The sequence below is a fragment of the Aulonocara stuartgranti genome (assembly GCF_965226115.1).
Source record: "Aulonocara stuartgranti genome assembly, chromosome: 9".
NCBI classification, from domain to species: domain Eukaryota; kingdom Metazoa; phylum Chordata; class Actinopteri; order Cichliformes; family Cichlidae; genus Aulonocara; species Aulonocara stuartgranti.
This window is the reverse complement of record NC_138960.1, coordinates 21963139-21990513: the sequence shown is the minus strand read 5'-3', so window position 1 is coordinate 21990513 and position 27375 is coordinate 21963139. Positions and strand designations below refer to the sequence as shown.

At 42.1% G+C, this 27375-nt stretch overlaps 4 protein-coding genes across 4 annotated transcripts; 3 read left to right on the top strand and 1 right to left on the bottom strand.

The window, feature by feature from the left end:
* Positions 1–1032: 1032 nt before the first annotated feature.
* On the top strand, positions 1033–10885 carry LOC309714293 (regulator of G-protein signaling 20-like). Its single transcript, XM_082546615.1, has 5 exons — positions 1033–1220; positions 1310–1470; positions 6481–6564; positions 6649–6883; positions 8766–10885. The coding sequence occupies exons 1-5, from the start codon at positions 1203–1205 to the stop codon at positions 8958–8960; spliced, it is 693 nt and encodes a 230-aa protein (XP_082402741.1). The 5' UTR covers positions 1033–1202; the 3' UTR covers positions 8961–10885.
* lypla1 (lysophospholipase 1) lies at positions 10604–14739 on the bottom strand. The gene is made up of 9 exons (XM_082546614.1): positions 14362–14739; positions 14212–14243; positions 14042–14107; positions 13816–13863; positions 13654–13724; positions 13502–13575; positions 11671–11772; positions 11137–11313; positions 10604–11048 (listed from the first exon to the last, which is right to left on the bottom strand). Exons 1-9 carry the CDS (start codon positions 14428–14430, stop codon positions 10989–10991), a joined length of 699 nt encoding a protein of 232 aa, XP_082402740.1. The 5' UTR covers positions 14431–14739; the 3' UTR covers positions 10604–10988.
* Positions 14740–15871: 1132 nt separating this feature from the next.
* Positions 15872–18697, top strand: mrpl15 (mitochondrial ribosomal protein L15). Its single transcript, XM_082546613.1, has 5 exons — positions 15872–16062; positions 16206–16363; positions 17208–17373; positions 18003–18126; positions 18245–18697. Exons 1-5 carry the CDS (start codon positions 15958–15960, stop codon positions 18580–18582), a joined length of 891 nt encoding a protein of 296 aa, XP_082402739.1. The 5' UTR covers positions 15872–15957; the 3' UTR covers positions 18583–18697.
* Positions 18698–24459: 5762 nt separating this feature from the next.
* Positions 24460–25937, top strand: sox32 (SRY-box transcription factor 32). Its single transcript, XM_082547489.1, has 2 exons — positions 24460–24840; positions 24988–25937. The coding sequence occupies exons 1-2, from the start codon at positions 24540–24542 to the stop codon at positions 25623–25625; spliced, it is 939 nt and encodes a 312-aa protein (XP_082403615.1). The 5' UTR covers positions 24460–24539; the 3' UTR covers positions 25626–25937.
* The last annotated feature ends 1438 nt before the right edge of the window (positions 25938–27375 follow it).

The following is a 27375-nucleotide window of genomic DNA, read 5'->3' as shown; positions in this document are numbered from 1 at the left end:
ATTGATTATATACCAGCAGCATTTCATTGCCTCCAAAAACAAAACCCCCCATGAATAATAATTTACAAGAATCTCTGTTTATTATCTGTGCCACGCAATAGACTTCCTGCCCCATCTGTCAAGAAGAAGCCATTGCTGTAACAGACAGCGCACATTGTGTTCTGGCAGTTAATGCATGGACGCAGAAAAATCTTTTCACACTTGCAGGAAACGCATGCGCATAGAGGAAACCAACTGGTTTGTGTCAAGCCGAGGCAGACGGACGTGATCGAGCCAAAAATCACCTGTATTCTGGCATTCATGGTGACACAGTGAGTACACATTTATATTTTTATAACAGAGAGGGCGTCTTAAAAACGACTGAAAGCACGACTGGTTGTGCAGTTTTTCTTCTTCTTCTTCTTCTTTTCTTTTTTGGAAAATAAGGCGGGTAGTTACAGGGTCCAGTGAGGCTGAAGCATTCTTATCTGGATGTTCCTCCAGCAACCAGGAATATTAGAATTAATTTCTAGACAATTTGTGCACACTGTCATCCGTGCTAAAATAAAATCATCGATCATTAAACGAACCTAGATATTAGCAGATCTGCTGCTTCTTTTTGCCTCTAAAGGGAGAGAGAATAATGTGAGTGGACGCGAAATTATCAGTATTTCTGATCATAATGATTGCATTATGTTCCTATAAATGGCTGCTTGCTGTAGGGAGACTGTTTTCCTTGTATCGTGTATCCTCCCGAGGATGCGATTGCTGCGGTCCAGGAGTAACGCCTTGTCGCTATCATTACTGCTCATCCCTCACAGACGGAGAGGGGAGATGAGGGAGAGAGGAGGGGGGGGGGACAGGGGGGCGGGGGTTGTTGCTCATCACATTGGGTTTTGTTACATTCAGCATAATCCAGCAAACCCTTGATTAAAAAAATCCACTGGCTTCTCGAGCTGTTTGCATTCATATATTTATATATTTCATGTCGATCGCTGTTGCATTGTGCAAAAGTTGATCGTGAAGTGTTCGCGCATTCCGCAAGACACGTTTATTCACCTCAGGTAGTTTCAATTTAGCAAGCACGGATTTCAGCACGAGATTTCCGTATCATTTAGGCTTGAGTCGCTTTTTTTCCTCCTCTCAATCCTCCTTAGAACTGCGCGCCGGCTGTCAGATCTCTAATCTCTTGCGATTTCTTGGACTGTGATGTTTTGCGTGTGATGCTTCCGCTTAATGCGGTAATGATCTTCCAGTGAAACCTCTCCTACCACCATCACCACCACCCTGCTTTCCGCGCAGCTCTCTCACTGTAGTCTTCTGCTTTCAGCCCATGGGCTCAGAGCGGGAGGAGATGCGTAAGACACAGGTGCAGGTTCATCAAGAAGCAGCTGCCAGTGTCCTCCAAGCGCGCACCAGAATGGGAAACACCCCCACCAACGCCTCAAATGCCTGCTGCTTCTGCTGGTGCTGCTGCTGTAGCTGTTCCTGGTAAGGAGAAACACTCCACTGAATCCCACACATCCACACACAGATTTATACACTGATGACTTAAGTCCTCTCATTAATTACATTTCCTTAAATTTCACGGGTTCATGAGTTTTGCATGAGTTGCTAGCTGTTGTTGTGTGGCCGAGATGAATCCTGAACTCACTCAAATTTGGTCCAGCAGGACTGATTGGTGTCAGCTGTAGCTAATTTCACAGCTAATAAGACTGTGGGACTTAAGCAAGCAGCGGGCATATGGCATGCGTGTGTACAAGGAGCAAGATGTCAAATGGTGTGGCTACGTACAATTCGGGAGGGAGGGTGTCGTTTGCAGCTGGTTGGGGGCTGCATGCAGTGAAAGAAGATAGTGAAGGGGAGGGTAGTTGCCTTCTTCAGCTAGTGTAGGGCTGGGCATAGGAATGCAAGGTGCTGTTGTTGCTCCTGAGTGAGCTGCTGCTTTGAGTGCCATTGTCTCCACGCATTATTCTATGTCTCTGCCACAGCCCCACTCAAGTGGATCTTGTTTTTGAGCAATTTTAGTATCTCTGTTTTGCTTTCATGTCTCCCACTGATCACCAATTGTTATTTTTACTTCCAAAACACGTGTTTAAGGCACCAAAGTGGCCTTAAACTAAATCACTTTAGTTGCCACAGAAAGGAGTGCGCCACGCTCGAAAAACGCTGAACAACCCTGCCCAGTGAACTGCACTAAAGCGTAGCCAGAATGTACAGTGTTGTATTTTATCTACACCTAAGTAAAACTAAAGAAGAAAAAATACAATTAGAAAACTAAAACAGAATGCAAGCACAACTACACAACTATAGCAATGCATAATAGATAGCAATAAGACTAAAAGGACAGTTCTTTTAAAAGCAATGAAATATGCACAGGAAATGAAACCGGTCTTAAAAAGAAATAAAAATATGCAGCAGTTTCCTTGAATTTCCTGTTCAAGTTAAAAACAAGAATATGACAAACAAAATAAAGCACTCATGCTCTATAATAAGATGGCGAGTATGACAAAATGTGTTACATATAGCCTGTCAAGAGGCATGAGAGAAGGGAGAGGTTCAGCTGATAAGCACCTGATGGGAAAAAAAACACCCAAACCTTAAAGTGTTCTGGTTTTGTGACTTCACAATGCCAATGTTTACGGTTTTTGGCAATGCTATCACATAGATTTCACAGACTATAATAGCATTTTTGTCATTTATGATCGATTAAACAGAAAAATCTACCGATGTAACACTGAGTTTATTGATTGCTGAGTAAGTGGCCCATGAAAACAACCAGTCATTACAATTATCCAGTGTTTTCACAACTCATTTCCCAACAGAGCTGCAGGATTCTCGAAATGCGATTCAGGATCCCTAGAGCTCTGCAACCAATAAGATTGTTGTATTACTAAAATGGGTATATCTACAGATAGGGACAGTACTGTGCAAAGTCTTGAGCCAGCCCTCATGGCTGTATAGCTTCCTCGGAAAATGGGAATTGGGTGCATGTGTTACTGAAATATGTGCAAACATACATGGAAACACAGTATATAAGACAAAAACTGAGTTTGTACAATTTTGATGAGCTTGACAGTTATTATTTGGTATGAACACCTTTATTCTTCAACACAGCCTGAACTATTTAGACAAGCTTCCTTGTAATTTCTTTAAGTAGTCTTCAGAATAGTTCTCCAGGCTTCTTGAAGGCCATTCAAACCCCACCCTGCTTCAGTAATGTTATGGTCCAGGCTACTGGGAGGCCAATCCATGACTCACAGACAACCACTTTGTGTTTTTTGTTTTGTCCAGGTATGCTTTTACTGCATTAGGAGTGTGTTTGTGATCATTTTAATACTGAAAAATCAAGCCATTGCCATTCAAATGTGATTCAGATGGTGGATCAAATCTGATGGTAATGTTTGGTGTTCATATTTCCATCAGCCTCGATGCCAACACCTGATGTTCTAAAAGAGGACTTTTTGTGCAGTAGCATGAGCTTAATGTTTTTAACTCTGAAGCTATGGAAACTCCCATATGATTTTGAGCCATCACATCACATGTCTGGAGTATTTTGCTTGAAAAGTTTTAGAATGGAAATAGTGCTGAGCATAAGAGTACAAATGGTAGTGAAGGTGTATATTCAGTTTGTTATTAGGACTATTTTGTCCTCTGTAAGTGGTCCCTGCTCCCAAAAAAGCTTCCACAAACAGCAAATCATGAAGAAAGTGGTCATTACAAGTTCCCAGAGCAAAAGTTTACACCGCCAACTGTCTTGGTTTGTCCAAACAATGATTTTTAATTTGCAGAGACATAAACCAGAAAACGTTAAATCAAATAAAAATCTAATAGTTTCCGTCTGGAATAAAATGAGACGTATGTTGTAGTAACAGCTCAACAACAGATGCACCTCCCTTTTGACTCCAACCTCTCATTCATTTACCAGCACCATCCACACAGCAACCCAGAAAAACATAAACTCAGTGGCCCCGTGACCGGCGCCGGCTCTCGTCGGATGGAGGCCTCAGGGGGGGTTAAACCTGTTTTGGAATTATCAGCTATTTGCTTTTGCTTCCTCTGAGGACAGCCGACCTGTTGTATGCAGAACGTGGTCGCGATAATTCACTCCGCTGGGGATGAGTAATACGTTTTTTATTCTACATCTGTATGACTTTAATTTAATTGTTGCACAGCTTCAAACACCACATTCCCAGGTGGGATGGCTCACAATGGACTCTCACCTGAACCAATTAGCCGACAGCCAGCTGCTACTTCAGGCAGAGAGAAGGTTTTAATTCCACACAGGTGAGACTCACAGGATGAGCTGGACAGTTGACACACTATACTTTTTACAGAAACGTTCCCAGTGGATCAGCCTGAACGTGCTGTAAATGTTCTCTCATTTCAAATGAAGAAGAAACTATAGAATGCATAGTGCTCCTGCTACACTACACTGTTGGAAATCAGTGTTTGCAATAGACTTTTTGACTGAGGATTGCATGAAATTTAAAGTATTTCTGGGTTTTGATATTATCTCAGTCTAGTGTCTACATATAGGGTATGTAGACACCAGACTCTAGACTGTAGACACCAGTATCTAGACTGTATAATATTAAACCAATGGTTCCTGAGGTTTTTGATTGTTTGCTGCTGGAGAAATTTTAAAGTCCATATAATGCATTTGGGGTATGTCACTTTCCCTATGAATGTAAAAAGTTAGCAGAGTTATAATGTAATATCGAAAGGAGTTATACAAAGAAAAACACTGCTCTTGAGCGCACACCATAAAAACGTGGCCATCACAACCATCACATTGCTTTTGGCCTGTGCATTTTGAGGCCTTAAGGTTAGTGTATTGGTCACCACCATGGTGGCTTTTTGGGAGCCAGAAGTAACTGTATCTGGACAAGAGGGTGGAGTGTTAAGTGATCAGCTAGTTCTAGCAAGCCTGGTTACAAGGCTCTAGCTATATGTGAAAAAGAAGATTTTCACAGGACTACATAGAGTCCTGTTGCTCCTGTGCTTGTGATCGTTGTCCTGTTGGATGAACCAAACGTGGGCCAAGCTTTAGCTGCTCAACAGATGGCCTCACATTTGACTCTAGAATACTTTTGGTATGCAGGGGAGATTGCGGTCAAACCAATGACTGCATAGTGCATAGAGTTGTGTGAAAAGTTTGGATCTACTAATAAGCGGTTTGAATGTCACAGATCCATTGCATACATTGTTTAACTGTCTTCATGATGTGAGAACCTGGCTATCTCAAAACTCTTTAACCTTGAATGACAGTAAAACTGAAGTTATTGTCTTTGACAGCCATATTCCATTGAACCAACTAACTGTTACCCTTTGACCCACTTCCTAGCTACCTCTCCCACGTTGTAAGACTCCCTATTGCCATTCGCTCTTCTGAGACTGTTCAGTCTTTTAAATCTCATTTAAAGACCCATCTTTTTACTCTGGCTTTGATGTAAGATAGTTTGATTATCATTTGGTTGGTTTCTATGTTTGTCTCGTCTTGCGTTGTATTTGTCTTATTTTTATTTCCTAATTTGTGAAGCATTTTGATCAAAACTGTTGTTTTTAAATGTGCTATATAAATACATTTTGATTTGATTTGAAGCCCAAAGTAAAAGGAAAAAAATACTACAGTTTAACTCAGCAAAGCTGAAGCACAAACATCTTGGATGGCTACACCTCACAGACATGACACTAGTGACATTAGTCATCATGACATTAGTCAGATAATCTATTTTCCACAAAAGTACAACCGCGGTGCAGTGCATTGACTTTTGGACAGCTGTGAATCTGCACAGCTAGGCTGCTAATGCCAGTATCCTGAACAATGAGTTTTACATATTAAAAAATACCATATTATAAACGTGCTCTAAATTTGGGCATTTTAACACGGAAGTCTGTGGGTGTTGACTCTATTATGGAGCCAGCCTCAAGTGGCCACTAGAGGAAATGCAGTTTTCGGCTCCAGAGGTTGCTACTTGCATCATCATGTAACATATTTACACAATGTCTGCTTTGAGGCTAGCTGGTACACCTGCAAACAAATTATGAGCAGTCGGCCCTTATTTCTAAATTGTTTAGCCACAAGCAAAATGTTAAAAATGTTCTCTTATTGGCTGTAAGGACAAATACAGTCGTGATGCACGTCACAGCGACTGAGGAACAAATGCATTACTTTTAATCCTGATGGTAATGTCAGCACACTGCATGGCTAATGTAGCTACGGATCCCATTAGTTCTGATCGTAGGCCCAGTGTGACACAAACTCAAACAACAGCAGGTGTTTTCATGTCTCCTTAAGGGCCTCCACATGTATTTTGCCATGCATTGAATTATAACATGTATTTATTCTGTCTGATAACAAATGGTCACATTAGAAGATTTTCCAATTTGAATGTCTAGCTCAAGCTGCAGGGTGAAAAACTGAAAACCGGGTGACAAACTGCTTTAAAAACATTCATGATCAAAACGTCAAAGCTCTCCGTGTTATTTGTCTTTCAGTTTGACTGTTAGAAACGAAGACGAAACAATACAAAGGTCCACGTTTGAGAGCAGGACGGACAAAACCACTAATTGCGAAGAAAGGTGAGTTCAGCGATACAGAATCTGTGACATTGCTGTGGAAATTCGGTGACATGCCAACGCATCCATTATTCTTTTATTTTCCAGCCCAAAGCCTACTCTGGAAGACACTCGCTCCTGGGCGATGTCATTTGAAAGGGTGATGAAAAGTGCAGCCGGGCGAAGCTGCTTCAGGCAGTTCCTGAGAACAGAGTTCAGCGAGGAGAACATGATGTTCTGGCTCGCCTGCGAGGAGCTCAAAAAGGAGACGAACAAGACTGTGGTGGAGGAGAAAGTCCGCCAGATCTATGAGGACTTCATCTCCATCCTTTCCCCTAAAGAGGTGAGTAAATAATACTTAGAATGATCATATCTAAGTTTATCAACAGAACAGGTGTAATATTGCAGATTGCTTTTGCTGCATTGCAGGCAGCTTTTATGTTCCTTTTTTTTAGCTCTAAGATCGACTTCACCAAAAGTCTCACAGTGGCTGTTTTAGGGTGTAGAGTGTATATAGAGTCAGGGTGTCAAAGTATAACAGCACTGACAACAAGTGGAGTATTATAAATATCATGTTAATGACAGGCTGCAAGAACAGTATTGTTAATAACCCACCAACAGCAAGTGTAGCTACCAGTAACATAAACCAGCCAACAGTCATAAAAAAGGAAAAAAGACTAGCTAGAGACCACTAAACAACATATAAAAGGCATGTGAACTGACAGGTTGAAGTCGCCTTACTAATTTATGGATTATGTCAAAAGAAGGCATGTAAGTAGATATTTTTGAGTCAAAAGTGGTTAAAGCAGTAATTTTACATTTTCAAGCTGGTAGCAGGAAGCCTCGTTGATATATACTCACTGGCTACTCCATTAGTTACATGTTGCTAGTACCAGGCTGGACCCCTTATGCCTTCAGAACTGCCTTCATTCATCATAGCACAGACTCAACAAGGTGCTGGAATCATTCCTCTGAGATTTTTTACATAATGACACAACAGCATCAAACAGTTGCTGTATTGTATTGAGATCTGGTCACCTTGGAATCTATTGCCATGTTCAAAAGACCAGTTTCTAATTTGAACACTGTGGTCATGAAGAGATGGGCGTGGTCAGCATCAATACCCAGGTAGGCTGTGGTGTTTACACGACACTCAGTTGGTATTAAGAGACTGAAAGTGTGCCATGAAAATATCCCACACATTATTAAACCAGAAGCCTGAACTGCTGATAGAAGGCAACAGAAATCTAAATCTTCTTTTGTCCAGTCTTGGTGAGCCTGTGTGAACTGTAGTATCAGTTTCCTGTTCTTAACGGACATCAGATCACTCGGAGTGGTCTTCAGCTGGTGTAGGCCATCTGCTTCAAGATTCAGCATGTTGTTTATTCACTCTTCTGTATATCTTTCTTATAACAAGCAGTTATTTGAGCTTCTGTCGCCTTCTTGCCAGCTTAAAGCAGGCTGACCGTTCTCTGAGCTCTGGCATCAACAAGGCTTTTTCACCCAGAGAACTGAGGCTCACAGGATATTTCCTCTTTTTCTCTTTTCCACTCTGCTTAAACTCTAGAGATGGTTGCGTGGAGAAATCTCAGTAGATTGGGGCGATCGTGGCTCAAGAGTTGGGAGTTCGCCTTGTAATCGGAAGGTTGCCGGTTCGAGCCCCGGCTCGGACAGTCTCGGTCGTTGTGTCCTTGGGCAAGACACTTCACCCGTTGCCTACTGGTGGTGGTCAGAGGGCCCGGTGGCGCCAGTGTTCGGCAGCCTCGCCTCTGTCAGTGCGCCCCAGGGTGGCTGTGGCTACAATGTAGCTTGCCATCACCAGTGTGTGAATGGGTGGATGACTGGATATGTAAAGCGCTTTGGGGTCCTTAGGGACTAGTAAAGCGCTATATAAATACAGGCCATTTACCATTTTTAGATCTGCAGTTAAAATATTTAGACCAGTCCAACTGGAACATTCACTTAAATCACATTGTGTTCTGATGCTCAGTTTGAACTTCAGCAGGTCATCTCGACCACGTCGACATGCCTAAATGTATTGAGTTGGTGCCGTGTGATTGGCTAATAAGGCATTTGCAGTAACGAGCAGTTAAACAAGCATCTGAAAGTGTCACGCAGAGTATAAAATCCTCATGTGGAAGTTGTTTTGTCCTTTTATATGTGCATTTTTTTTAAATCCATCATCCGTGCTATTGAACATTCTTCTGTCTCCTCGTCCTCTCCAGGTCAGTCTGGATTCACGCGTCCGAGAAGTGATAAACCGCAATATGCTTGAGCCGACCTCGCACACGTTCGACGATGCTCAGCAGCAGATCTACACGCTGATGCAGAGAGACTCGTACCCCCGCTTTATAAACTCATCTGCGTACGCAGATCTGCTGAAGAGCCTGGAGGAGTCTCAGTCTCCCTCTGAGCCATAGACTCTCCACTGCCACACAATGCTTTCTAGCGCATGCGTCCCACCCGAAGGAGTTTCGTGTTCATGTTGGAGTCCTGCTATTTAAAGAAAGACAGACGTGAAAATGAACACTACTTATCCAGCTGTAACTGCTGTTTATTTACCCACGATTAGCTTACCAAAACCTTTGGAGCAAACAAGAACAAATGCTCGGTTCAGCATCAGTTACTTGTCTAAAACATATCTATATTTTTATATACTCCCTAACGCTTGACATTGCACTTTTCTACCTTGTTTAATGAAGGAACGCATGTATCTGTGAGCACTGCATTTGTATTTAGGTATATTGTGAGCCTTAATGCATATCCAGTTCTTGTAGAAAGTAGTAGTTTTTATTTAACGGTAAAATTAAGAAGAAGGAAAGTGCCTTGGAATAAGATCTTCTACACTAGCACCTTTGGTCTAAAACGAATGGTGCGACAATGACTTCACACGTTGGTGCTTTTAGCTCTTCTCAAAGATCAAAGTTTTTACAACTTGATGAGCTGATACCCAGAAATAGATCTTGTCTTTGTGTTTCAATACTGTGATACTAGTCTATATTTAATTTAAGCAAAACAGGGAAAAACAAACTGAATACATGACCATGACCACTGATATATTTGTGTATTTAAAAATTTGTGTGAAATAACTATATGAATTCTCACATAAATAAAGCACAATCATACGTTGCGTTTCCTGTCATGTGTCATGAACATTCACAGTAGAGTCTATGCTTTCACCTCATTATGTATCGCACATGTAGTACTGTAGTTTTTGCAGTGTGTTAAGAACAGTTTTCAGAAACGACTTACACTTTAGGACAGCCAACAACATATTGGCTGTCCTACTTAATCAGGTAAGAAGGCTGATGAAATCCCAGGTGCTAATATTGTATCTACAATTATGTAAACCCAAATGCAGGAGGAGAGGAATGAAAGAAAGCAGAAGAGAAACTACATGTGTTTAAATGCGAGGGGGGCAGGTGGAAAAGTGAAGGGGGGTGATTTTAAATGCCTGGGATCAACCATCCAAAGCAATAAACAGTGCACGAGAGAAGTGAAAGAGAGTAAAGTCTGGGTGGAACGGGTGGAGACCAGAGTCAGGGGTGATTTGTAAAAGATGGCTAGAGATAAGAGTCAAAGGGAAGGTTTATAATATGCTAGTGCTATGATGGTTTGGAGATTGTGGCTCTGATAAAAAGACGAGAGGCCGAGCTAAAGATTTTCACTGGGAGTGGCCAGAGTGGACAGGAGTAGAAATGAGTATATCAGAGGGAGTTTGGAGACAAAGTCTAGGAGGCAATGCTGAGATGGTTCGGTCATGTGCAGAGGAAGGATAGTGGATATGCTTGACCAAGAATGCTGAATATGCTAGACAGGAGGAAAAGACCTCAGAGAAGATTCATGGATGAGGGGAAAGAGGACATGCAGGGGGTTGGTGTGACAGAGGACGCTGGGATAGGGGGAGATGGAGGCAGATGATTCAATGTGGTGACCACTAAAGGGAGGAAAAAAGAAATCTGAGAAGCTGGCAGCAATAAATATTTGACCTTTTAGCTTGGCGATGTGCCTTAATTAATAATTCATCACCAGACCAGAGCTACATTAATGAAAAAGAAAAACATTTAACAACAGGCCATTTATTGTGAGAGAGTAGGTATTAAACCATGAAATGTAGCCCTAGTTGTTATAATACATACAATTCCTGCAAGAAATGGCTCGTCTCAATGAAAAGTAGCTTCACAATCAAGCAACTACTGTTAGTTACTCTACTGTAACACTGAGGGTTGTGTGTGGCTCCAGGTCAGTATGCAGCATCAGTACAGTCATGCCTCTTGCAGGCTGACAGCCCCGTTCTTATCTATGAGTAGCAGCAGGTTTCTTTTTTTTTTTCCTTTCTTTTATTTTTTAATTAAGTAAGTCAGTGGTCCTCGAGTCCGTGTAGTCTCACGGGAGTCAAGCTCAAAGGACTCTGTTGATGTTGATCAGGTGAGCGGACACACTCGTGTTCATTCGTCGCTGATAGGAGGAAGCTGCTTTTCTATGAATCGCTTGATATCCACCATTTCCTGTAAATACACAAAAAGATGCAAAAAGCATTTCAGACGGAACTCCACGGTCAAATGTGCCTTTTTTTTTTCTTATTCCCACCCTCACCTCTGGACACGCGCTGTGAGGTAGACCACGGTATGACTTGAAGGTAATGTTGGCAGGATTGATGAGACCTTTCATCTTCTCTGCTGTCTGGATGCCGAATGCGTAGGGAACCAGGGGATCGGCATCCCCGTGGCACTGCAGGACATGCATGTCCTTGTTAGCACTGTTGGCAGCCGCCTGAGAATAGAACAGATTAGGATTATTTTTATTATCTGATTATGAGTGAATGTGAGCTGGCTGTGGGATATCCCGGTAGTGTAATCCAATTGAAGGAGTAGTTTGCTAAAAAAATAAATAAATAAATTAAAAATTTGAAGCATTACATGTATATATACAGTGCTTACTAAATGTATTAGACATCAACCCAAAGTAAAATAAAACCCCACTCATATATGTGCTTATTATTAACCGGTCCAAAAGAAAATACTTGCATTCACAACTTTATGAAGTGTCAATTATCAAAAATTTTAAGAACTACAAATTTCAGGTGGATCTGTCTAAAAGCGTAGGTTGCACCCTCAGAAATGTTTCTACCTGAGGGAAGGATTTGTGGAGAGGAAGCCAGCAGCTGAGAGCGACCACACCGGCAAGTTTCTGTTGAGTCGTCAGAGCCGTGTAAAGAGACAATGCTCCACCCTGGGGGGGAAAAAAAAACCACACACAAAAAAAAACATCATTCTCACAAAGATACTAAGCCTAACACCAACAGATTACAACTACACATCAACACAACCTCAGCTTGAGGACAGCACTTGATTAATCCACACTTGATTGATTTAAACAGTCCAGTTTTTATAGCAAAACCTAAGTGTGTGTCAGTTTTCATTGGATAAACGACTGAACAGACTTTTAAATCTATGGGATAATCCACAGGTGGGAGCTAACGGCCACATACCCAACTAAATAAATAATAAACAACTCCCAGTGCAAGTATGACAGCTCCAAGAAAACACAAGTAACTCATCTAAGTCAGAACGTTTGTGACACTACAGGCCTTTCTCACTGTTAGAGGATACAAATACAAAGAATGCGGTTGTAGAGGAAACATGACAAATACACTTCTTCATTAATACACATTTGTCAGTCAAATAAAGGGAATTCACATTTACATACAAGGCTCATTTAGCAGTGTCAAAACATGAGTATGTTTGCATGATTAAAGGCTCTAGTCCTCTTTTGTTCTTTTAAAATAATTTATTTGGAAATAAATTATTTGTATTTTAAGTGCCTAAAGTACATGAAAACAGTGCCTAGTTGTTTTTTCTGCTTTTCTTGCCTAAATTTAAGATGTGCCTGGACACAAAATACATCCATAATTTAAATCAAGTTAATCTTTTCAGTTATCGTGCTGTTTGATATCAAATGAAAGAAACAGATTAGCAAAAAAATAGTCCTGCGCATAAGCATAAAAACAAATTGTTCAATTTTTAGTTCGTTTTTGTATAGATTACACAAACAGTTATTAAGCTTTAGATACGGTACATGTGTTTAACCTATTTTCAGTCTATGTTAGATGGCTGCTGTTGTATTAACTGCTTACAGCATAATAATACACTATATAATAACTGCCTCCTACTATGGCTCCATGGCTTAGTTATGTACACATTCAACTAAAAGGAGACACAAATCCCTTTGGGGTTGCATCAGGAAGGGCATCCGGTGTAAAATATCAGCCAAATCAAACATAAGGAGTGACCCAATGTGGCGACCTTGTGCATGAGGGAGCAACCAAAAGTAGCTTTAATATTTCCTTGATAAGTGCTTACTATTAACGGACCCAAAGACGTGGTTCGTATGATTATACTCACCTTCCTCACTGCACATTTGCAGTTGAAAGAAAACATCACCTAGCATCAAGCGTTTTTTCAAGATTAAAGTTGTACGCAGCGACTGGTGCTGTTACTCCAGGTCGAAGGAGTACATATTTTATTAGAACTGAGTGTAGCTTTTTGTCTGCCTGGATAAATATGACTGAAAAGGAAGTGCTGTTCATATTCTTTTAGTGTTTCTCATGGCTGTGAATTTCTTTCCAACTTAACTTTAAAAATCTGTAAATATCTTGTACTTGAAACAAAAAAAATTAAATGCACAACTTTTCCACGTTTTTTCTCATCAATTTGACACATTTCTCTGGTAAATCTGCTGTTTTCTTCCTATGAAATAACCAGTTTTTCTCTCAATTTTCTCTTATGTAAGTAAACTTAAAAGAAAAATAATTTTCCGCAAGATGTTACCAGCCCTCACCCAGTGATTTTTTTTTTTTTACTTTCAGTGGCAGTAATGCGCCATCATAACACTGCCTGTAAATCACACAAAAAAAAAACAAGGTTATATAACATATCATTCCTGCACATCCCACACTTACCTGCGAAAATCCGCCCAGGATAATCCTGTGTGAAGGTATCCCATTCTTCACTTCTTGGTCTATCAAAGCTTTAACTGAAATGGAAACCCCTTATGTTTGAATATGACTAAAGAAAAGGCCTGAAAAGGATCAAAATCCTTCTTTCAACATACTGTTCTCTGACGCTCTCTTAATTCCAGCCTCGTCTTCATTTGCATTCGGGCTCAGCCCATAGATATCAAACCTGTAGAAAGGGAGCAGATACATGTGAGGCTCATCCGACATGCAACAGCCACACTCTCAATTGAAAAATGCTCCTTAACTGCGAGGCTTACCAAGAAGGCATGTTCATCCTCATGTTCAAAGTAACAGGCATGATGGGACTGTAATCAGTGGAAAAGAGTAACATTATGGCTTGCCCTAACTGCCCTACATGTGTCAACAGGTTTATACATTTTCACAGCCTTTAATACAGCATTCAAGTCTACTTAAAGCGCTTACGGACTTTCTGAAACTTTCCCAAAACCTGCTTTTCCTGTTATAACTGCTCTAAATACTTACGCATGTGGACAAATGTATTTCACATGTGGTATCCTGATGCCTGCGAAAGCTTCTGCCCAGCCATGTCTGTCATTTTGGACACAGTTATAGTTAAGGTGAAAGCAAAAGTGTCTTGGGTCCTAATGAACACCAATATTACACACAAGACGTAAACAAATCTCTCTACATACCCAGTGTCGCCAAGGCCATGCAGAAATATAACCTGTCAAAACAAACAACACCTATTCGCACATGCTGGTACAAACTAGGCTCTTTATTGTCTAATAACAGCTGCTTTTTTCACTAACATGTGAATGACCTGTGTCGCCTTGTTAACTCACCGCTGCAGTGGCTTTACGGGCAGCAGGCACAATGGCAGGTAAGGGCGCTGACATGTTATTGCCGCACATGCAGCGCTGAGGCAGCTGTTATGTCGGGAGAAGTTAGCTGTTCTTAGCTAATAACGGTGCCCTCCCCTTTGTTGTCAATCCGTGTCGAGATTTGTCCAACTCTGCCGTTCAAATATAAAACAGCTGAAGGACAAAATACCGACCGACCATGGAGGTCAAAGTATCGCTGCCCCCTGTCCCTGCTGGCAGTCGTCAATTTCTTCTTAGAAGTTGAAATGTGATGTTAAAAACAACCACACCGACGGTTAGGGTTCTACTCGCTAAAGACAGGCACGCTTCGTAGTCCCGCCCCCTCCGCGTTTTGATTGGATGTCGTTAGCGGCCCGATTACAAATGCACATCAGCCATTGGGTGAGCGAAATGTCGATGAGCGACTCTTTGAGGGCTGTTAAATCCTCCACAGCCCACTTCTGTATTTGAAAATTACAGATAATGTGACTGCACAGCTGAAGAAATACAATTCAAAATTTTATAAATAATGCTAATAAAAAAAGAAGAACCTTTACATATTTAAACATAAGCTACTTCCAAGAACAATGATGATCTGCAGAGCTGTGGTAACTAGATTGGATTGTTCCAGAAAACATCCAAAAGAGCCAATACAGATCTGGAAAAAAAATGTTTTTGAGCGATGAAACCGAGGTGAATTTGTACCAGGATGATCACAACACAAAGTGTACCACATTATCTGCCAAGAATGGTGGGGGCAGTGTTATGTGTGGATATGTATGGCTGCCAGTGGAAATGGATCACTAGCGTTTATTGATGATGTAACTGCTGATAGAAGCAGCAGGATGAATTATGAAGTGTACAAATACTCTCTTCGCAGATTCAGCCAAATGCCGCAAAAGTGATTACTGATAACCCAAAGCAAGCTACAAAGGCAACTCAAGAGTTTTGTTTAGGTTTGAGTTTTAAGCAAAGAATACTCTTCGATAGTCAAGTCAGTCAACTGATCTCAACCCAACAGAGCATGCTTTTTGGCTATGAAATGGAACAACTGGATGCAGAAACATCCACAAACAAGTAGCAACTGAAAGTGGCTCTACATGTTTTGACTTGGAAGACTTTTTTTTCACACTGGATGCTATTCCTGATGCAACCCCAAGGTAATTTTTTCCTCCTCCCCAAGTCATTTTTCACTTTTTAGTCGTTGCACATATTGATTGTTTGATTTAAAATCCACAGTGGTGGTGTGCAGAGACAATACTACGGGAAAAGTTGTAAAAAAAAAAATAATGGTGAATGTTGAATATTAGTAAGAATTCTGGCAACGTTTGGCTTTTGCTTGGGACATTTTCAAAATATGTTAATTAATGTTATCGTGAGCCAGACCATTTTGGCTGTTTTCTAAATAATAAAAATTGCATATTAACACGGATTATTTTGGAAAACAGGAGCGCCAAACCTCCCAAATCTTTTATTTTGAAACGTGACAGCGTCAACGAGAAATACTTCCGCTGCCGTCTTTGTCACGTGACCTCTATGCCCTTGGTTTGCTACCTTTGACATGTGAGCGACCGAAACATGTCTTTCCCTAAGAAACCAGGCGGTAAAGCACTGGATGTTTTGCAGAACCTCCCGCGGATAACCTTAGCGAACCTACGGCCTGAACCAGGAGCCCGGCAAACGGTAAGTTTTAATCTCTCGTAAATTTTGTAGCTATCTGTGGCTAACGCAGCTAATGTCAGCTAAAGTAATCCAGCGGAGATAGTTGTTCTCATGAGGTTATGTGCAAGCAAGAGGAGATGGTCCTAAATGTTCCTGTGTCGCAGGAGAAACGCCGGGGCAGAGGGCAGTATGGTGGCAACAGGAGCGGCAGAGGACACAAAGGAGAGCGGCAGAGAGGGAACCGACCTCGGCTGGGCTTCGAGGGGGGGCAGACCCCCTTTTACCTGGCCATACCAAAATACGGATTCAATGAAGGGCACAGGTAAAGGCGTCAAATGCCTTTTATCTGTGAAGCTAATCGATGAGTGCTTGCTTGAGTAAGAGGCACGCCGAATTTGCATAAATGACAGATGCACTTGGTTGCCATCAAGCTCGGATCAGAAAACACAAAGCTTTATTTATAACCTGTTTTATCTGTCAGTCAGTACACCTTATCTACACAGCACTACCCACACTGATCTCTTAATACCAGCATTAGAGTCATGCTGTGGTAGGTGGACTGCCATTTGTGAGTGCACACCTGGAGTGACTGGTCTGCCACTGGCACCTTGTTCTGTTCATAGATGAGAGCACAGACTCCACTGAAGAACATCAGGCCCTCATGCCACATTCATGGAGTCTGACAGCCAGAAATGTGCCTGAGCACCCTGCAGGAGGTCATTTTGTAGAGCATGGGCAATGCTGCTCCTCTCCTTCTTGCACAAAAGATCAAATTCTGCCCCATGTAATGTCCCATCCCCTTGTATGTCCTCCACAGTTTTGAAGGGAGGAGATATAAGGAGACTGTGGCGAGTGGCAGAGGAAACCTTCTTGCGATGTCACTTGCATATCTGTCATCTTGGAAGAGCTGGACTACCTGTGCAGCCTGAATGGACTGCAGTTACCATCTCATGCTGCCAGTAGCATTAAACAAAAGTTAGTCATGAGGGATAAGGAGAGAGCAAAGATGCAGGTGCACCTCGAATGAATTCACAGTGGTTTCCACTTCCTAACTAGACAGATTGATATCCCTGAAGTTTAACTCAGTTTGTGTTACGCTGCTATGATCGAGTGTTCCCTTCATTTTTCTGAGCAGTGCATATCGATTTGTACTTCTTCCTCCTCAGTCGCCGTCCGCAGTACCACCCTCTGACGCTAAAACGGCTGCAGTACCTGATCGATCTGGGCCGAGTCGACCCGACTCAGCCTATAGACCTGACCCAGCTCGTCAACGCCAGAGGAGTCACAATCCAGCCCCTGAAGCGCGACTATGGAGTCCAGCTTGTTGACGAGGTTTTTGATTTGTTCATCTGTTTCATAGAGATCAAATTAGGAAGCTTGATTTGTCATCACAGCTGATTTTAAAATCATTTAACAATCATCTGAGGACAAACAGCTACTTCCTGGCGTATTTAGTGTCAACACAGAAACAAGACTTGAGAGACGTGATTATTGATGTTAAATAAATTATAAATGCTATGCTACAAACACCAGAGGATCTCCTTTCCATGGAAATTGAAAGTATAAGGTTTCTTAATGGATAACCTGTTCATTTCCTTTATCTGTTTTATGAGCAGAACATCTTAAATATTGATGAAATGTATTTTCTCTGTCATCAGTAGAGCCTGTGAGCTGAAGACTTTATGCATAGCTGCTGCAAGACAAATAAAACAATTTAAACAGCTTATAGTTTGACCAGCAAAGGTTTTATTCTTTAAGAATGGCTTCAAAATCACTGTGAGGTTATCCAATTGGTTAGAACTGAAGAATTTTAGTAGACATACCAGTAGGTGGCACCACATGACAGTGTTGTCACTGTGACAGTAACAGATTAAGATGCTGGTCTTGACTCCTCAGTATTTTTATTTAGGTTATTATTTTAGCCAGTTCTGACTAAAGCTCACGTGTTTGTCCTGTTCCAGGGCGCTGAGATTTTTGCTGCAAAAATCAACATTGAGGTTCAGAGAGCGACTGAAGGAGCCATAGCTGCTATTGAAAGGAACGGAGGGGTCATCACAACCAGTTTCTACGATCCCATAAGTCTCGGTAACTCATTAATGACTGATCTTATCCACTTGCCCAAGTCGATGTATTTTATTTATTATTTATTTTTAAAAAAAATTTTAAAGTAAAAGGCCTGAAAATGTGCTCTCACTTTTTGCAGATATCCTCATCAAGCCTGTCCCATTTTTTGTCCGTGGGCAGCCGATCCCAAAGCGAATGTTGCCCGGGGAGAATATGCTCCCTTATTACACAAGTGCTGACAACCGGGGTTATTTGGCAGACCCGGACAAAATCCAGCAGGCCCGGCTAGCCCTGGCACAGAAGTATGGTTACATTCTGCCAGATATTTCAAAGGATGAACTGTATCACATGCTGGCCATGAGGAAGGATATACGACAGATCTTCTTTGGCCTTTCTCCAGGCTGGGTTGTTAACATGCCTGAGAAGAAGATCCTGAAACCAACTGATGAAAAACTGATGAAATATTACAGTTCGTAGGTGTTAGGAGAAAAATACTGTTTATTTACAGGGAGCTGGGGGTGTTGAAAGCGTTTTCATTTTGTATGGAAAACTGTAGTCTGTGTGTTGCCATTAAACTTTATGTTGAAAAATATATTTTTCACTGTATTATCTTTTATTAATACAGTTAAATGTAGTCGATTTTATGCCACAAACCGTATGAGGAGTACTACTCGGTGGCCAACATCTGACGGCCTCGTGTCCAAGCACGACCGTGGCCCGTGCTGCATGATGGAAGGAACGTGAACTGTAACAGGTGAGGGGGAAATAAGGAAAATAAGATAACTCAAAGAATGAAAACAGGAAACAGATGCCTGGTGATGTGTGTTACTTGTGAAATGGGTTGCCTAGGCCCTAGAAGGGGAGTTTGAAATTAGTCACAGGCAGCTGTATCCTGGTGTGGACGTTCAAAAGATCCCTCCCCCTCCCCCTGTTTTGGAACACAATCACAGGCAAAAAACATACATACAACCTTGCCTCTGTATGCTTTGGAGACATGAAAGCCGAATCAAGACATCATTCATATCTAATAAAACTCAAATGCATCCTGATGAGATTTCTATTTTGCCCCCTGTTCGCACTATAAATTAAGCCTGTGCCGGAGTGTAACCTCACTGGTTACAGCTTCATCGCATCTCTCCTGAGCTCACGATTACGCTCATGTTTATTTTTTTGGAGTCGAAATGGCACACTCCCTATAAATAACTTGGTATTTTGCACAGATATTGTCTTGAGGGAGGCTGCCATAGAATTTGTGCTGTTATAAAAACACTTTATCAAAGGAAGCATATGCCTGTGCGTGTGTGCACCACCACGAGCTTTGTGTTTGTCTTAAACCCACCCCCCACCCCCACTGCCACCTTAGTAAATGCAGGCAGATCTTAATTATGCAAGAATAGAAAAAGGACTGATGCAAAGTTTTCGTTAAGCGTTTAAAAAAAAAAGATAATTTTTCAGGTGAGCTTCAGTGAAATAGTAAATTTTCACCCCACGAGCCAAAGGTTTCACTTTGATGACTTTCCTTGTGGTTCCCTGAGTGTTTTCCTGAATCCTCAAGTATCCAATACGGCCGGTGGATACATACACAGCCGGCCCTGCCAGGAAAACCTGCCCAAATCCTTAAAGCATAATACTTTAAATAAATCACGCCACAGGAAAGAAACAGCACAATCATTGTTTATGGCAGAACTACAGCTCTTATCTTCAAAGCAGCAGATCCTTTTGAATTTGTATCAGGTCTCAGACGAGCAACAGAGAGAAAAGGAGCGAGCTAAACAATTTTTTTTTTGTTATGTGCAAAGAGGCACAAACATCAGCCCTGTGAGCGTGTGGCTGCCTGAAGGTTTGCACAGAAGAATGACAAAGTGGAATCAAGTATTTTCCTCAATCAGCTGGCTAAAAAGATTTGTTTCAGACTGGCGTTTTGTGTCTGGTTTCTGCTCCAAATAATCTAATGTCTGAGTCTAACCATTTCACACTGTTTAATTAAACATTCAGACATTGTTGTCGGTGCTGAGCACGGCAGATCGATTTGATTATCTGCTGCCTTGAATGAGCCGTTTAAGACAGACGCTGTGCATGGCTGTGTCTCGCAAGTCTCAGGCCAGTGTCAGATAATAATCAGGGCTAATTACAGTTAAATGCACGACTCCTTCTCCGCTGTGTGCCGGGCACAGGTGTGAGTTTCAAACTGTGGGACCGAGGACATCCAATGTCCAAAGCTCAGCTCTCTGGAAAGTAAAAGATGTCAACTCAGTTGTGCAATTAAGGCTCTTATCAGTGTAGGATACAATTCCTAATTTACAAAGAATGGAGCTGCTTCTGTGACGAGATCATAGCTTCGCCTCATTAGCCAGTCTCAGTCTGAGCAGCTCTGAATGACAGAAAAATGAAATGAAGTTAGAAAGCAGTTTAAGGAGGAAGGAGATAGACAGAGGAATTAGAGGCTGTGATTTAATACTGTGAACACAAGAGCACTGTTTAATTTACTCATTAGTGATTTTTTTCTTACATTAATTAGTCACTTAGTGCAGAAAATAAAATAAGATTCGAAAATGCCACACACACACACATACACACAAGTCAACTGACAAGCAGAAGGCCTTTAAAAAGGCTTCCTCTAAAACATTAAATAATTTCCTCCTTTGCACTTTTTACAAGACAGTTTGTCCCATAAAAAATTATATTACTGGATTTTTATTCATGCTGTTTGTGCTTTTGCCGTACTCTCAGTTACACGGTGAAGTGCATGTCCTCTTTCATTAAAATCTTCACATTTCTAGATGCTGAAATAGCACTTTTTCTCCTTTTTCGGCACACTTGGGCGACAAAGTCTGCAGTTGCTACTTAAAGTAGTGCAGAAATTCTTCAACTTCCGTGGCCTCGCCTGGACACTCTGAACCACCCGGGCTCCCGAGTTTGTCTGAGCTGTGTTTGAAGTCTGGATGAGCTCTGCTTATTATCTCTGCTCAGAGGTGGGGGCATCATTGTGCTCTGTTAATGAGGCCACATTAAGCCTGTCTACACCAGGGGGCATGTAATCCTCTCAGCTGGCTTGACGTTGGGCCAGCCGGGCAGGGCGCTGTTTACACGGGGAGTGTGGAGGCTGACGCTCGGGACCCTGCAGGCCTCATCTGCTGTTGAATTTGCTCAAACATGCGATTGAGAAGTGAAGCTGGAGGCGGGGGAACCAGACCACTGCATAGAATGGTGTCTGAGACTTGACAGAGTATATCTCAAGCTGGCCTGCTGTGCCCATACAATACTTCAACAATGCAATATAGCTTCTCGCCGCGAAGATCACGGTCACCTGAGACAACACTATCATATCCTCTTCACACCTTCCAGCTATAAAACAATGCAGCTCTTTATGAATGAGGCACTGTAAGGAAAGTCAATGGGATGACAGTGAAGCCGAGGCAGAATACAGTGCTGCAGTGTCAGAGGTCAAGACACGGGCCTCCTGCATTGCACCTCTGTGGCTTTGATCAGATTTCTCCTTTGGACAGAAGCCCGAAGAAAGCGTCTCCATGTCAGCAAACTTAAATCACTTTATATCCATAGTACAAGAAGAGCATGGGTGTTGGAGCACCTTCAGAGACGGAAAACTAGAGCCCACAAGCGGAAAACCACAAAACCAAATGAGTGCATGCTCCACATCTAGTAAATATCCAACCAAGGCATTGTCCAGCGTTTCCAAGAGCCTGCTGGCCTGTCCCTTCATAAGGTAGCCCTCTGGTATTCCTACAGGTCCTGACTGCACAGCTCTACCTGTGCCAGCCTGATCATCACTGATCCAAAGTGGAGAAGGAGAGGAGTGTCCCATATATGAGTTCTGTCCAATACAATGGCACATTGTGATCAGAAAGCCACAGAGAACAATCCCTATTCAGAAAGCATAGTGCCCATTCAGTGGCAGCTCGCTGCTTGTTTGGCTATGATACAATGCACTGATACCCTACTGTCACCTCATAGATTAGGATTCATTAATAAAGCCAAACATAAAGGACTTTTAACACGTTTTCAAACATTTTTCAGCAAAGGAAAGCCCTGCTGGTGGTGGAGTTTGGAGTGGGTTATACAATAAAAGGACACACACAGAGAGGTTGTCTAATATTTAGCCCTCTCAGTTCGCGCTGATAGTCAGCCGAAACTAACATTATTGTATTCACGCTGCGCCATTCAAGGTAATTGATTAAATCCATTAGCGCATTTCACAGCACGTTGGAGCATGCGTCCCGCTCTACCCCGCGGATGTGGATTCAACCTATAATTCTGACAAGCTGTGAAACAAGGACACCCCCACCTCCCCCACCACCAAATCACCAGTTATTCTGACGAGTAATTCGACTTTAAATCTGACATATAACCTCCACATTTGTCATGGTTTTTTTTTTTTTTTTTAAGTTTTTTTATTGGTTTCTTTACCAAAGCTACATACCAGCTTATCAGTTTCGACTCTTAGTTTTATATTTGGTCGCCAATAGTGGGAACACGGTTGAAACAACTCACCTTAATTACGTCTATTATTGAGTTTGCCTGCGTGACACATTATTGATTTTCTTAAAGATCTCCATTTCACCTGATTGACTGCGACGTTAAAACAAAGTCCAAAGCAAAAGCAAATAAAAAAACCTCCTATTACGGGCTCATTTCGAGGCCCTTTAAAGTGGGGACTTGTGTTTTCAATATGTGTATTCTAGCAGAACTCGCCTTAAGATCAGTGCAAACCCTTGTGTATTAACCCTCTGTACTTTAAACAGCACCGTAGAACATTTACACTTTAAAGTTGCGCGTAAGTGACTCTGCTAAGTAGATAATGCAGAGCAGGTGCAGGTCTCACGGATGCACAGTATATTGCAGACTGGTCAAAGGAGCTTGCAAAGAAAAGCGTCTGGACTTCTTTAAGTTACTTGAAGACGTTTCACCTCTCATCCGAGAAGCTTCTTCAGTTCAAATGGTGGAGAGTCAGGACCGCAGACAGACATATATTGCAGACTCAAAGTTGCAAATGTCTGCATAATGCACCCATTGTCTGTCTAATGCATGCCGTCAGTTGCAAAGACAGACATTCATGGAAACCGTAAAGGGGAAGCTAGCACCTGTAATGGCATCCAATTGCATTACAGAGGGAGCGCGAGCCTCCCGGGTTTCTGGGCTGGTCATTTCTATTCATTTAAAGTCACTTTTATCCCATTGTGTTTGTAAATGACTGCTGCTATCACTATAATGTCATTGCGTGGACTTAATTGGTGGCTATTTCCTTTTTTGTGTGTTATTGTAAAGAAACTGCGGTCCTGACAGTTTTCTTCGTTTACAAACTGTATAAAGTGTGAAGGAAAGCTTTAATATTCGCAGCAAATTAAATAAAATCTGTTCGTGTGTGTGTGTTGGAATTAAATTAGGATAAAACTTTGTAAAGAAGGTGGCACAGACAGTTTGAGCTGGAATTGGAGAGCGATGCGCCAACTGCAGTTTCTGTGCGTCTGAATGTCTGAGGATTTCAATCCACTTTTTTTCGGGGAGCCAGTCAGCCTGTCCCACTGTTTATTTCATCTTTTTGCTGAGACCGATAAGGTCGGGCAATTTCTCCTTCTTGCTGTCCCGCATAATGGCTCATCATGGGTCTTTGTGTGGGCCTATCAACGCTTTTCTCTGTGTGCGTGTTCGCAAACATTTGCGAGCAGTAATCGCGTTATAAACGCGCCTTGATCACGTTTGATTCAGTTGTGTAAAATGAACTTTGATAAAGACAGTGGATGGCCGATAAGAGCTGAAAGACACAGTGTAATTAGTAACCAGCCTTGCCTCCTGAAAACTTTTGATGTGGGCTCATCAATTCCTACCCTGGCCCTCAGGCACTATTGATCAAAAGGCGTGATTTGGTTTTACTAATGGGGGTTTAATAGGTGGGTCAGAGGTAAAAACAACAAGGTGTGTGTGTGTGTGTGTGTGTGTGTGTGTGTGTTTGTGTGTCTGTTTTGTCCATTTAAAGAGCGCAAAGCTCACGTGTTTGTATCTGAGTATGTTAACAAGTCTTAAACCTTTTTTGATTATGTAGAAGATATAAAAGTGTCACGTTTTCACCTCACAAACATAAATCCTGTCCCAGTGCAGAACCTCCATTGTGTCATCTACACGTGGATAAAGACACAAATTACGTTGACTTTGAGTTTATTCCGTTTGACAATAAAACGGGTGAAACTTTATTTTTCTAATTAGATTAAAAAAACTGTGGGGTATAGACAGACTCTACACGGACCCCAATCTGAAGTTTCGTAAAATCGTTGATTGGGTCGCCGGGTCACAGACCTGAGAACACACCTGGAATTCACACCTTAAATCCACTCCTCCTGGCCTCCCATTGGAGGAGCGCCCACATATATAACTCTTCATCATCAGGAGGATGACAGCCAGCAACAGAGCCATCTGCAAACATGTACTTCGGTCAGGACCCCGCAGATTTCCAGTTCTGCAGCTCCGTTTCGTGCAGCGAAGAGTTGCCAATCGCAGACGGAGACCAGATGGCCCAGGTGTGTTCCCCGAGTTCAGGGCCTTCCAGCCCGCTTTCGGCGAACTCGGACTCCAGCTGCACCAGCCCCGAACCCAAATCTGCTGCGGCACAGCAGAGGGTCAGGAGGCCCCTGAACGCCTTCATTATCTGGACCAAAGAGGAGCGCCGGCGACTGGCACAGCTCAACCCAGACCTGGAAAACACCGACCTGAGCAAAATACTAGGTAAAATAATAATCTGTGTCTTTTGTTTCTTAAATAACACAACATGTTTCAGATATGGCCTCAAACCAGGATTTTATTTTATTAGTCAAAGGTCAGTTTTATCAAGCTAGTCAATGTATAGAGCTCTACTGCTTTGTTATTCTGCAGGGAAAGCCTGGAAAGCCATGTCCTTGGCTGAAAAACGTCCCTACATGAAGGAAGCTGAGCGTCTAAGAGTGCAGCACACCATTGACTATCCTAACTACAAGTACAAGCCACGCAGGAGGAAGCAGTTTAAGAAAAGCCCAAAGACTCCAGAAGCATCGACACCTTCATTATGCAGCTCAGGCTTCAGACCTCCCTACAACCTCACCTACCTGCTCCAGAATCACCAGCAGCCTTTCCAAAATGCACACACCTTCCCAAACTCCTCAGCTAACTACACCTCTTGTCACAGCAGCTATGCAAACACCCCTGACTTCCCAGACCAAGGAAAAGAAGCCACAGCCGCAAATAATCCTATCATATACTCAAACCCTCCTGTGTACGCTGCACAGGCTAAAGGGTATTTTGACCCTCAGCAGGGCCACATCCAGGAAGGTTTCTCCAGTCCTGCAGCTCCCATTGGGAATCAGAGGGAGTTCAGGGTCTATGGAGGCCCCCAGTGCCTTCCTGGGCCATCCCTGGAGTTCTACTTAGAAAGGGTTAAGGCTGATATGCTGTATGATCTGGATCGCAGCGAGTTTGAACAGTACCTGGGTCCAAGCCCCCAGAGGCCCGAGTCAGTGGATCCCGGCAGTTACTAAGAGCAAAGCAGCCACATACCCAGACGCTTGCTCTCATGAAACAGTTCAGAATGGCATATTTATTTAAATTATATTATATATCGTAGATCTTGAGTGTGTTGTCCTTCCATGTCATGTCATTAAAAATATAATGGAAATAATAATTAACAAATTCATTTTAATGATCATGTTGTTGTTGAGATCTTAAATTGAAAACGGTGATAGAAAACTATGATTATTTTTAATTAATTTAAACTAAAATAATCAATGTCAGTAACTTGAGGAATGAATCCTGCAGATTTTGTTAAAATCCATGCTGGTAAATAAACTTTGTGCTTTTTGGCATTTTTTAATGTCTTTATTTTATTAAATAAACACAAACATTTTTGGCTTGTACATATTCTCCACTGAGCCTTTTATAATGAAGATCAAATGGTTCAATCAATCAATCTTTATTTATAAAGCACTTTTCATACAAAAATGTAGCACAAAGTGCTTTACATGGTTAAAAGCAGCCCACCCCGCCCTCCAACTCACTCCCCACACTCTCATTAACATAAACGATCATGGATACATACCCCCCCCCCCCCCCCCCCCCCACCCCCCCACACACACACACACACACTTAAAGAGTAAAATTGGGCTGGGCACACATGAGCCAGGTGAGGAAACGGTTCAATGATAGTATTATTTGTCCGAGGTTTTAAAGTGGCCACGGTGTTGTTTTGCAACCTTGCAACTTTTTACTGTGAGTTTTCCTCTTTATAATTCTTAATCAGCATTTAAAGGTTAATTAAATGATTAATAATGGTTTATAAAGCACATGTAAGCGTTAGTCACAGCAGAAACTGGTGTACAAGCAGATAACAAACTATTTTAAATATCTGTAACATTAAACTGTGTCAGAGCTATACTGGCCAGCCTCTGGCAGTCTGTTGACACACTGTTTTATCTCTCTCCACATGTCTTTCATGGCTGAGCGAAGGAAGTAGGGTGGGCGGCGGGGCCATAAACTTCCCAACTTCCTGTTTCATTTTAAAACATTTCACAAAGGCTCTAAAAATATGCCCCAAAAATCGACATATCTCCAAACTCATATGACTTTGGCTGCCAAATGTTTACCCATTTAGGAAAATGTTTACTTCCCGTCCCATATTTTGTGTGTCAGAGCCTCGAGGTTGAACTCTGTGCTGGATGAATGTGAGGGGACAGAGGCCTGAAGTCTCCAACAAACAAACAAAAACATGTCCGAGACCACACGATTGAAACCTGAAATCTCCAGAAACTAAAAGTACTTCAATAAGGAGAGCTCTTTAAAAGGAATGGGCCGATAAGGAATGTCTAGACCCCCCAGAGTCTAGACAATGGTGGTGGAGATGAAGATGGAGGCTTAAATGGAGACTGACTGATGAGGGAGAGGCAGAGATGGGGAGGAGGTGGGTTGCATGAAGGCGTCTGCAAGAGAGAATGACAGATGTGCAGTGAGATTTAATGTACGGGAAGTGAAGGCTGATTGCTTTGAAGAAGAAAGATGATACCAGTGATGTCACAATCAGCTTGACAGCATGAGAAAGTGGAAGTGATGTAAAGTTAGATTAGACTTATGCATAAGCTTCATCTGTACGCATGTTACTACTTAGCACTTCTTTTCAGTGTTTCAAAACAATTATCCAACCAAAAATTATGTGTAAACTCTTGTGCTGCACCGCTTTCACATAATAAACATGTAATAGGTCACGAGGCGTCACGTGAGCCTGGTTTGGAGGGAAGA